At 44.1% G+C, this 12185-nt stretch overlaps 1 protein-coding gene across 4 annotated transcripts in view; it reads right to left on the reverse strand.

Moving 5' to 3' along the window:
• The window catches only part of rhea (Talin_middle and talin-RS domain-containing protein rhea), a 439862-nt gene that overhangs the window by 53928 nt on the left and 373749 nt on the right, over positions 1–12185 (reverse strand). For all 4 annotated transcript variants that reach the window (XM_075693866.1, XM_075693865.1, XM_075693867.1 and 1 more), the window contains 3 exons: positions 10637–10822; positions 5371–5475; positions 3428–3533 (listed from right to left, as the gene is read on the reverse strand). In XM_075693866.1, the coding sequence (XP_075549981.1) occupies positions 3428–3533; positions 5371–5475; positions 10637–10822 (397 nt within the window). The remainder of the gene's footprint in view (positions 1–3427; positions 3534–5370; positions 5476–10636; positions 10823–12185) is intronic.

Here is a 12185-nt window from a genome sequence, read left to right on the forward strand (position 1 = left end):
CACTTTTTTCTTCTTCACGCCAGACTCGACGACTTTCAGCATAGCCACCTTCTGCTCGATTGATATTGTTTTGCGCTTCCGTTTGCCGTCGTCCATCTCCTTTCTGGCAGCGGGAACTTACAAGAGCGAACCAATAGAAACACTGAAATCGTTGGTGCACACGGAGGCAACGACAAGCAACGACAAGCAACAACAAAACTGCAGTCGGCGCTGCATCACACACGCAGAGGAAGAGCGGGCGGGTCCACCAGTTCCACGGGAAAAGGGAGGCCGGGAGACATGCATGGGAGACTTGAATGTCGTGTGCTATAAGACATTGACATGACGGGTACCAAAATGGTTAGTAAATGCTCACTGTGGAAAAAAAAATAATTGCTGACGATTGCGTCACTTCCAAATGCGAAATTTGAGCTCAGCTCTCCAGCTGTTTCAACTTTTCTATATACTGAGACAAATAATTCACGCAAGACATGTACGTACAGTTACAACTTCTTATTCTTCACTTCTTCAAGAAACACTCCATTCCCAGTTCTTGATTCTCATGAAGGTAGCTTTGTGGTCGGAGAAATAGATGGATATATGCTAGACTTGCTGCACCAATGCCTGGTTGGGCATAGCGCACCTCTGGATTCTGGCAGTGATGGCGCTGGGCCTCTGCTCGGGCAGCAGCAACGGCATACGAAGGACTTCCAGCGGTTGCCTCGTTCATGGCTCAGAAAGAACCGGCTGAGAATAAACTACTTATACAAGCAGATGGATTATATTATAATACAAACCGTCTGTGAGCCTCGGACAATCCACCTGGTGTGGAACATTTCACACCAGCCGCCACAAACGGAGCGTAGCTTGGCACAGCTGCCTCGCTTATTGGGAGGTTGTGGGAGGCAGCGCGTAGGCACATAGGAACATTGCACGGCGAAGAGAGGGCAGCGACTGACTGACGCCGCTGACATTTCTAGCGAGTCAACTGAAGTTGGCTCTGCGTTTCGGCTTGGGAAGTGCGCACTGTGATCTGCTGATACCGAGCGGGTGCTTCGGCAACCGGTGAACACCGTGCACTCTCGTGCAGTCGCTGCCACGGAAGAGAGGAGGGGGGAAGGGGGGTACACGCAGTGGCAAACGGTGGCGGCGTTTCGGCTTGGGCAGCAGCACATCATCGAGATCAGCCGCCACAGAGCCGGCGCTCTGACTGCCTCCGCACATGGGTGGCATTGGAGGAGGAGCGAAGAGAGCAAGGCTCACGCTACGAGATGGCACTAGGAGCGTGCGCAGCTAGAGCCGTGCGCTGGCCACGGAGTTGGTTATGGCGAGACACGACGGGACCGCGAAATGCAGAAGCGGGCGCCAAAGAGCTGCGGTCTAAAAAAAAAGGTTCGTTATACCCATTGCGAGGAAATTTTAGCTTCGTTAAAATGAGGTTTTCAATACGTGGGCAATTTCAAGGGGAATCACAATCGCTTTGCTATATCCATTCGTTCGTTATATCCCCGTTTCGTTATAAGGAGGTTTTACTGTATTCAAAAGGCATAGCGCGACTGGGACGGACACAAAGAAACACAACCACATCACAAGCGCTGACTAACTCGTTTTATTTGCACCGAACCCGGCCTATACATGCGCAAAAGGCTTACCATCTAACACCGCAGTTAGCACAGACATGGTCATATATGATCAACCAAAAACAAGGTACCGCAAATGTTTAAGAACACGTTACTAAATCCATAGAAACAGTAAGAACAAGATATGTTCATCGAACATAGTTTACTATCGCCACGTACCTCAATGCTTAGGGCTCAGGCAAAGTCACTATGCAGAAGAAAAAAGTGATCATGAAAACAAGGAACATGTGCACAGAACACATGACACGACACTATTAAGGTGTTCCCATCCAAGAGTGCCGGGCTTAGCTTCACTTGGGAAGCTTCAAAGAACTGCCAACTACAGTTTCTGGACCTATTGTTGCTATTTAGGGATGACCATATATGCTGGCAATATAACCCAAGGTCCAAGAAGGGGCTGCCAGCTTTTAACAGTGCCCATTCCAAATTTGTCAAAGAATTGTAATGAATTGTCTTCAATCAGCCCTAACGAAAACATGTTTCCACTTAATGAGCGAAAGCTTCGGCCTCCAGGTAACATAGCTGGAAAAAGCCTGATACGCATCGGTGCAAAAACGAAGCCTGGTAAGCAAAAGAGGCCGGTGCAAGTGATTCCATAAATTCATAACTTGTCACACAGCATCAAGAAGATTGCTTCGAAGCATGAGGTTCTGATTGTGTTTCCTGCACCATGCAAGTTGTTAAAAATTTGTGCAATGACAAACAAAGAGAAGTTGCCACAATGCACTACTCAGCACAGAAATAAATTCACAGACTGTATGGCAAATGTTCTTTTTGAAATTCCTATAGGTTGCGGTCGCCAGTATATAGGCCAGCCAAACGGGGAGATGTTTCAACGAGCAGGCCAGGGAGCATAATCTTAACGTACGTAATAAGCCAGGTGGCTTTCTTGCTGAGTATTGCAAGCTGTGCAGCTGCAAGCCAAAGTTTCATGACACTAAGTTTCTGAGGAAAGCAAAAGACAGGACCGAGCGAGAAATTTGTGAATTTTTATTAAAAGATCGGCGAACAAATGCATCAGCAAGCCATCCATATTTTTGAATGACGATGAGATTGAGTTTCTTGAAGGTGTTGTTTAGGTCTTAAATGCTTCACCCTCTTTTAAAGGTGTAATTTGTTTTTCGTTACAGAAGCCTGCTCAAACCAAGTGTGTGGATACTTTATTCTGTGCGCATGTGTCTTGTTTTCATTATCATTTTTTTCTGCATAGTGACTTCGCCTTAGCCCTAAGCATTGAGATAAGTGGTGATAGTACACTATGTTCTATGAACATATCTTGTTCTTACTGTTTCTATGGATTTAACAACGTGTTCTTAAACGTTTGCGGTATATTGTGTTTGGTTGATCATGTGTGACCATATCTGAGCTAACTGCAGTGTTACATAATAAGCCTCTTGCGCATAAATAGGCTGAGTTCAGTGCAAATAAAACCAGTTGTTTGTCAGCGCTTGTGTTGTGGTTGTATTTCTTTGTGTCCGTCCCAGTTGTGCCGCACATTTTGAATAGCCATGAACCAACTCGCCCAAATCGAAGTTTTATTGCTATTGAGATCTGGCACAGACACGCTGTAGCTGTTTCTGTACCCTTGTGCTCATGTTTGTCATCAATTTATTGCTTGTAGAGCAGCACTTATTCAGTGATTGGTGTCTTGATGTCACCCTATTTGTATGCCATGCTCTCTGGCACTATGGTGGCAAGCCAGGTGTTGCACTTTTCAAACCATGTGCATTTTCCTTGCTCAAGTGTTTCATGGTGTGTTTGAAACTTGAAAACGTCGCGAGCATGGGTGCTGCTGGAAAAAAGAGTACCTTTAAGGGCCTCAGCAGCTGCAACTATGTCTGTGACGGCTGCAGCAATGTTGCGTGATGTCGACACCAGTGCCTGTTTACCCTCCGCAGTAGGCTTATGGACAACCTACAAGAAACCAGGTTGAGAGTGAATGCATCATAATTTGTCACTCACTTCAAAAACACAACCAAAGCTTTTTTTAAATAACTTTTGTTGTGCCACCTCAAGAACATCATAATGTATTGGTATACTACGTCTACGAACTAAATACAGTAGAACCTCAGTCATACGTTTTGGAAAAAACAGCAAGAAAAAACATACTAACTGGAAAAACGTATGATCAAAAGTAACTTAAAAATTCAGACTCAAGAATTGTTGACATGCACGTAATGCGAAGCATCGCACAGATTGCTGTGGCACAAGAGGCTGACGCGCGTGGAGCTAGTGGTGCTCTGGCAGCCCGAGACAGGCTTTGTTGTTTCCTTATTGCATGGTGTTTTAAGAGGGTGACGGGAAAATGAAAGAAAATCGAGCTGTTGGTCGATGCCAGACGTCGCCAAAGCAAAACATGATGCCCACATCGCACTGCTTGCAGCAGGTAATGGCGGCGCGTTTCAGTTATCGCCTGTTAAAAGCATGTGCTATGCTTCTGATGGCACCAGGCACTGTGAAACAGATAGGCGAAGGTGCTTATCGTAATAGGATTGGCAGTGATAGCTGCACATTTCGCATGCGACAACCCCGGAGGAGATTTCCTGGTACCGAAATGAGAGACTGAGTGTGCGACAATGTTTTCACGTGAGATGGGCGGGCGAGTATTGTGGTGAAGCCGCCAAGGCGGGCAGCTATATACTGTTCTCAACCACCTGCGCCTTGCACATTTTTTTGTTTACATGATCTAGCAGCCGGGAAATGTATTATATGATCGCAGTTTGGCGATGTGCTGAATGTTGGTGCTGAAAAATCATGTTTACCGGGAACGTATGAACTGGTAAAGAATGAGCATAACTTTATTGTGCCATTTTTTGTGTTCTCGATTGAGAATGGTGGTGCGCGGAAAACGCACGTAACAGGAACGTATCAACGAGGTTTTACTGCAATAAGCCAAAATGACATTAACTGTACAGAAACAAAATAAATAAGCCAAAACGACATTAACTGTACAGAAACAAACAAACTATGAAATAAATAGAATGCTTTGATCCAATCGCCAGTGGCACCCCACTCGAGTCTGCAGCATTCATTAAAAGGCCATTCAATTTGCTTGCACTTCCTCAACTACTAAGGAGTGCAGACATCATAGGCATGTCTCGTGCTCTGTACTGATGGTTGATGAGGCGAAATCTCATAAGGAGGACAGCACCAGTAGTAGTAAACACAATTGCATGCAGTCTGGGTGAAGCATTTCGTTTGGTTTGCTTTCATTCATCCTGGCAAGTTTTGGCACTTGTAGCCTGCAACTGTCGCCCAAACACATTTTTCCACGGGCATCCCAGGTAACATTAGCAACTATAAATTATGAAGTGCCTACACAATGACGCATCCTGTTTAGTTTGTTGCATTAGAAGTGGTCGCTCTACCAAGTGTGTTTTCCGATTCCTGAATCCTTATTGTTTTTGTTAAGTTGTGTTTTCACCACTATTTTACTTTTGTTACTGTAACACATTCTTGTTCATATATACTGATCTCGCTATTATTAATCTGTTTTATGAGCGCTATATTGTAGTGTTTATTATGAGTGCTCATTCTAAGTGTGTCTTGAGATTCCCGAGTCGTTATTATAACATATTCTATAGTATGTCTTTGTCTTTTGTTAATTGCATTGTCCCCACCAGTATTTTATTTTTCATTATTCTTGCGTGTTTGATTCATGGATGCCCCTCCTGCTAAAATCCTGCAAATGATTGGCAGTATGTATGAAAAAAAAAAAGAATAGGAAAAGTGACTGCCGCAGCCACCTTACCTCGAGCACAAGTTGGAGGAGCTCTCGGTAGCGTATGGCACACTCCCGGCCTGAGGTGAGCACTCGGGACTTGAGCTCTTGGGTCTCAGCTAGGCATGATGCAGACTGCAAGCAAATACAGATGCTGCCACTGAGAGGCCACCGATTTTTTTGCCTGGAATTACAATAGCTGGTGCATTTTGTACTGAGCAGGTATCACTGTGGAAAGATGCTCATCAACACTGCAACTCAAGAAGGTGGCATGGGTCTAAACTATTTTTCCCTCTCTTCACTTCAAATGTCAAGCATATGGTTAACAACATGGTGCTTTGTGCCATCTATGCGTGATTGTAATATTACTGTGCTTCCATGCTTATGACAAAAGTATTGGGAGATGCCTGTATTCAGAGAAAATTTAACAATTCTGCATTCTTCTGCCCCACAGATGATCTTCTTAATGAAATAAAATGCATCTCCTAAAAAAATTCCTACGCTACCACTGCATGCACAGAATGCATACCTGCACTCACATACAAATCTTTTAATGCGCTATTAAATTGCTTTAGGTCTTTTCACACCATTTATAATGTGCTACTGTTAAACCTCAATAAAACAAAGTCAGTAAAATCGCTACTTTGCTTCGTTATATAAAAGTTTTGTTATATCTAATTTGACTTTTTATGCTAATAAGTACAGTCGGTGACATATTTTTCTTACACGGAAGGGGCTATAGAATTTTCTGAATTATTGGACATTGAAAAAAAACATTATTTGTTGGCGACCAAACATATGGTTTCATGTCATGTCGTTGCCACCCCCAACATACTCACGTGGCCACAGAGCCTGTCTGTACGTGAAACAAAATTTGCACAATTTTTTTTTAGTCCTACCTATTTGGTGACTGTGTCATTTGCCTAAAATTAAAGTTGCAATATGATGTCAAGTTGACCCAAGATCTTTTTACTGTTGAGACCAGTAGCAAAACTGCCCTGGGAAAGCTGTACCCTGACAATAAAACCAAGACTATGAATGATACCGCATGAATGGCAGCTATCTTTGTCCATGGCTGCAGTATCTGCCACGTCATGCAAGCAGGCCATGTCCCAAAATTTAAGCGAGGTGCTTTGAAATTGTGGTGCATGGTCTACTACAGTCGAACCCGGCTATATCGAACTCGCAAAAAAACACCTATCAGTTCGATATAGAGCATAATTCAATATAAGTCTGCTAAAGAATTGGATGTGAAATCAGGTGACGTAACGTCCCCGTCCAATTACCGGCCTATATCCCTCACATGTACCTGTTGTAAAATTCTTGAGCACGTCTTGTTAAAATTTCTTAAAGAACATACTGAGACTAAAAACATCATTCACCAAAACCAGCATGGCTTCAGAGCAGGGTTATCCACTGTTACCCAACTGGCAGAAATCTTTCATGACCTCGCAGAGGGAATCAATCATCAAAGTCAAACTGATATAATTTTCCTTGATTACTCAAAGGCTTTTGATCGCGTGGCACATGCTAAACTGAATTTCAAACTAAACAATATACTTGGCGATTGTCCCGTTACGAGGTGGATAGCCAGCTACTTATCGGAACGCCGACAATATGTGCAATACAATGACCATGCTTCTGATATCGTTCCGGTCATTTCTGGCGTGCCGCAGGGCTCTGTGCTAGCACCATTTTTGTTCATTCTGTACATAAACGACATAACATACCACGTTGATGTGAAGGTGCGTCTCTTTGCGGATGACTGCGTGCTGTACCAAAAAATAAACACTCATGAAGACCAAATAAGATTAAACACAGCTTTGGGCAACGTCATAAAGTGGTGCAATACATGGCAAATGGCAATCAACATGGAAAAAACTGTAGTGATGTCTGTCACAAATAAGAAAACAAAACTTAATTTCCCTTACGGTACTGGCAACGGCGTTCTCAGAACAGTAGCTGAAAAGAAATACCTTGGTGTGATTATTTCTGATAATCTCAGCTCTAAAACCCAAGTACAAAACATTACCAAAAAAGCAATGAACAGCTTATACTTCCTTAAGCGCACCTTGCGCTTTGCGACTTCACATACCAAGTTACTCGCATATAAAGTCCTTATCCGTCCAATCTTGGAATATGCAAACATCGTCTGGTTTCCATATATGCAAAAAGATGTACACATGCTCGAATCAGTTCAACGAAAAGCTGTTCGTTTTATCTACCATAGATACCGGCGCACTGATTCTCCCACAGAGCTGCTTTCCAACGCAAGCCTAGACACCTTATCAAGCCGCGTCACGCTCCATAGACTCAAGTTTCTTTATCAATTAATTCATAATGCATTTAACATGGATCCTGCTACTTACATTAGTTTTAATCGTTCTAGAGAAACACGTCACAAGCATGACTTTACGATTAATGAATACTCTTGTGCTAACAACACATATTACTTTTCCTTTTTCCCTCGAGCCATAAGAGAATGGAACGGCCTAGATAAATCTATAACTGCGCAGGATTCCTTGAAAAAGTTCGCTGAGCTTGCTGCCTTGTCAGTCTTGACAACAATCCAGACCTGATGATCACGTTCGGACTGTATTGATTTTGTGTTGTCGCCCACTCGGTGCGTAACTGGCATATTACTGTACTGTATACTGTTTGTATTGTTGCCCGCTTGATGTGCAACTGGCGTATTACTGTACTGTACTGTATTCCTGTATCTTGCTGATAAATCCACTCCTGTAACAGTCCCAGTGGGACTAACAGTATGTTAAATAAAAAAAAAATGTCATAAAAGCACCTACCATTTATAAAATCACTTTATTGGTGAAACTAGCTTAGTTTCGCACGAAGTAGTCCTGCATTTTCTTCTGCTTGGGCAATTTCGCTGCCTGTGATGCACGCACTTTTCCACATTGTCTAAAGCGTCGGAGCAGCTGAGGCCGCAACCTTCCGCATTCGTGCAGAAGCACCGACTAGTGCGAGCGCACCAATCACTTCGGAGGATGTGGGCCAAGGACCGTCGTTGCTTTCCTCATTGTGCCCACTTTCACTTTTGCTCGGTACGATGTCGGCAATGTAGTCTTCGTTTTCGGACTCTCCTGCGGTCGCGACACCATCATTTGCGCTCAGAAGCTTGTCCACCGTTGATTCGTCAACAGCTTCCGGAAATACTGACAGCTCGCTCTGAACTTCGGCAACATCGGCAACGGCTTCATCGCATTCATCAGAATTAGTCATCACCGAGCACGCGAAAGTTGACACGGCTGAAGCAATTTCGGATGAACCACTCGCACACGGCCGAGCGTACGCGTCAGGCACCACGGGAACCGGGTTGCGAGTTTGGCCGCTTTAGCCGTAATCTCCCCCTTCAAGATCGTGCTGAGAGTGCCCCTCGGAATCTTGTACGCTGCAGGGACATCCGACTTCCCACCGTGTTCGATCCTATTTATGATTTCGAGCTTCACGACGAAAAGCGAATTCTACCGCTTCATCATGGCAACACTGCGGGAGAAGGCCCACAAGGCGCACACACAATGGACCAGAAAAGCAGTGAGACAACTCGCACTTCCGCCATCTTGCACGACAAGGGCACAAGAGCCTCTGATTGGCTGGCAAGCGCTGCGGGCAGGCCAGGGTCATTTTTTGCAGGGGGGTGTCGACGGCTCGTCCGAGGCAGGGCAGTCACGGTAGGGAGAGCAGTCGGACGTAGCCGCGCCGTTGGGTTTTCCCGCCACCGCGAGGGAAAGCCAACTTCCGGGGGCACTTTCTGCCGCTTGACGTTCGGTATATCAGGAGTCGCTGCTTTTTTTGTTCGATGTAAGCGTAATTTTTGCCATATATACACATTGTAACTAACCGTGTCCAGAAATTGTTCTATATATAGAATAATTCGATGTAAACAGCTTCGATATAGTCGGGTTCGACTGTAGCACATAAATAAGTAATGCATAAAATTCTGCGTGCGCACTATTTGCCGATTTATATGGCACGCAGTGTTTTGGCTGTCATGCATTGCTGGTTGTCACAACTAAGCTGATTGCTGCTGGCACAGCAACATGAAGGCTTCTGTGGTTAATTCAATATCTGCTACATGTAGACTGACACATTTACAAACCATGCCCAGTACAAGTGCTGCCTGCTCTGATGAAGAAATCTGCAATTATACTAGTCTAGATCATCACAAGTCCAAACCTAGTGGTACCACGCAATCACTAGAAGGCAAATAAGAGTGGATTTTGGGATAAACTATACGTAAAAACATATACAATGGCTGGAGCAAAAAAAAGCTGTTTAATGAGAAAAGCAATTGTTTTAGCCAGCTTGTTCACATTTATTTCTAGTGATGAAGAGTATATCGGCAAGAAGAAAACACTGAAATGATATTTGAGTAAAAATTAATAAGTAGCTAATTAAGTAATTTGTACTTAATTTGCTGATCTATCCACAACTGAAAACTGCCTCCTACATAAAAGAAGAAGCTAGTATAGGCTCTACATTGGTCTTTTAGCACATCAAATTCGGTGTATCAAAACTGATATGTTCGGCTATGTGGGGTTAAGTATGGGAGAGAGGACTTGGATAAATAACAAAAATAAGAAATACTATATGAAAAAAAAATTCAGGGTCAAACCAGTGTCTTCCAGCAAGACACATTTCTTCTGTGCCACAAAGGCGAACAGTGAGGCTACGTACAAAAATGTTGATCGTTGATGCGCTTCGTTACACAGGTAAGTTGGTCATATTGTAATTGTATAACACGACTAAATTGGCTCTATATGCAAAAATATGGTTCCTTTGGGCAAAAACAGTTACGGTGTATGACTTCTGACTGCAGTGGTCACCTGCTCAAGCTGTATGAGATACGATTGGTCAATACGTGGCCGTGTCACACAGTGAAGGCACCAAAGAGCAGTGCCAAAGTCAAGTGATAATTCTTCAACAACAGCAAAGGCACTGACCAATGTTGGATGTAAGAGACAAAAAGAAAAAAAAAAAAGCCACGGTGGTCTCTTCAACACATTGCTGCTGGGGTTCATGCTAAATTCATTCTTCTGTACAAGAAGGAGCCATCCACAACGATCGGAAAGAGGATTTAACATTTTTAACACTTTGAACGCACTTTTGTTAATCCATGCAAAAATGCACTCACAATCAATCCAAAAGTGCACTGTATACAATGCCCATGTTAAATGATAGAAATTTCACAATTCACATCGTCACAAGCATCAGCCACGGTCATATCACCAAGACCGTATCATAGAGAGAGCACACGGAGCGAGTGTGGTCTGTGCACCTTGGTGATGGAGAGGAGATCAAAGATGGCCTTTCGACCCATGTTGGCAGCCACAATGATGTCTCCCTGCTGTCCACTATTGCCAGCTGCCACAGCCTTGGCAGTGGCCAGCGTCACGGGCTGTGTGGCACGCACCAGGTCCTCGGGGCTGGCCTGCCGCAGGGGCGGCTCACTTGAGTCAAATGCCTGCACAAGAGACCAAGCAGCACTTGCATCTATGGGGCAGACAAGACTGCGTGCCAATAAGCAGTTTACACCCATAAACAATATTTTTACATAAACAGAACACCAGCTGTGACTACTTACAGGGTGTATAAATGTGTTGGCACGCTTTGGGTACTAGACGCAGCTTCTGGGGGCTATGCTTGTATCTATGTTTCAATCTGGGTTGTTCGTGGTTGAATGGGTGGCGCATTGGGCTGCTGTGCCGAGGGTTCGGTGCCCGCCATTGGACCACCTTATGTCACTGACTCTGTGGCAATGCGTGCCTACGTGCCTCTCTTCAACAAACCTCTCTCATGGGTCATTGTAGATGCGGGACTAGGTAGGCTCGAAGAAACTCTTTTATGTTAACTTGGAGCAATGGGTGTGTGCCCCTCGGTATGTGCTGGCCTTCAGTGAACGTCCTCGATGCCAACGTGGGTCATTGGACATGTGCCAGCAGGTGCGTGCCACATCTTCAATGAACATCTTTGACGCCAACTTGAGTAACTAGGTGTGTGTGCCACTGGGAATGTGCCGCTTTACAATGACGAAAAATTGTGGCAGAACCCATCTCACGATGACTGGTGTCAGTAATGCATTAGCATCGAATCATCAGTGGACACGGGAACAGTGCTTACGGTACCACTCCTAATCGTCTTGCCTTCCGGGTGCGTACAATTGCCTCACTTCATGGTAAAAAATTTTATAATCGCTACCTGGTACTGTCCCCATGTCCACAAGTGTTATTACACACAGTGTACGATTGTTTTTCTCTCAGCCTACTGTTATTACGTTTGGGGGATGTCGAGACTAAGCTTGGATCTAACACGCACTCCGAATCTCTGCTTGATGTTGAATTGCTACCAGCTGATAGTTCAGAACTTCTTCTTTCTAGGTGAGTTGGTTCATCTTGAAACGCATGGGTAACAATGCAGACACACAAGTGCCTGTGTGTATGTGTCTTCCTTCTTGTGGTCGTCTATTTGTGCTGTTACCCATATGTTTCATTATAGTTCAGAACAAATGAATGTTTTGTTCAAACTACTTATGGATCTTCATACTCAATCACTTGAAAATTCCAAAACAGAATTCGAATTAGCTGCTGACACAAAAACAATAAAAAATGGACAGAAAAGAATTGAAACAAAAATTACCGGTCTCCAAGGTCGCTTAGATGTACTCGAAGAAAAATTTTAAAACGTTGGACCACATAACCAAAAAAATCTCAGACGTGCATGTCAAGGTAAACAGTGTGACTTGTCGTTTGGAAGTGCTTGACTTACGCCTTATTGACTTTGAAGACAGATCACACCATGATAACCTAATATTTTGCGGTATCCCTCAC

The sequence above is a fragment of the Dermacentor variabilis genome, chromosome 5 (assembly GCF_050947875.1).
Source record: "Dermacentor variabilis isolate Ectoservices chromosome 5, ASM5094787v1, whole genome shotgun sequence".
Classification (NCBI taxonomy): Eukaryota; Metazoa; Arthropoda; class Arachnida; order Ixodida; family Ixodidae; genus Dermacentor; species Dermacentor variabilis.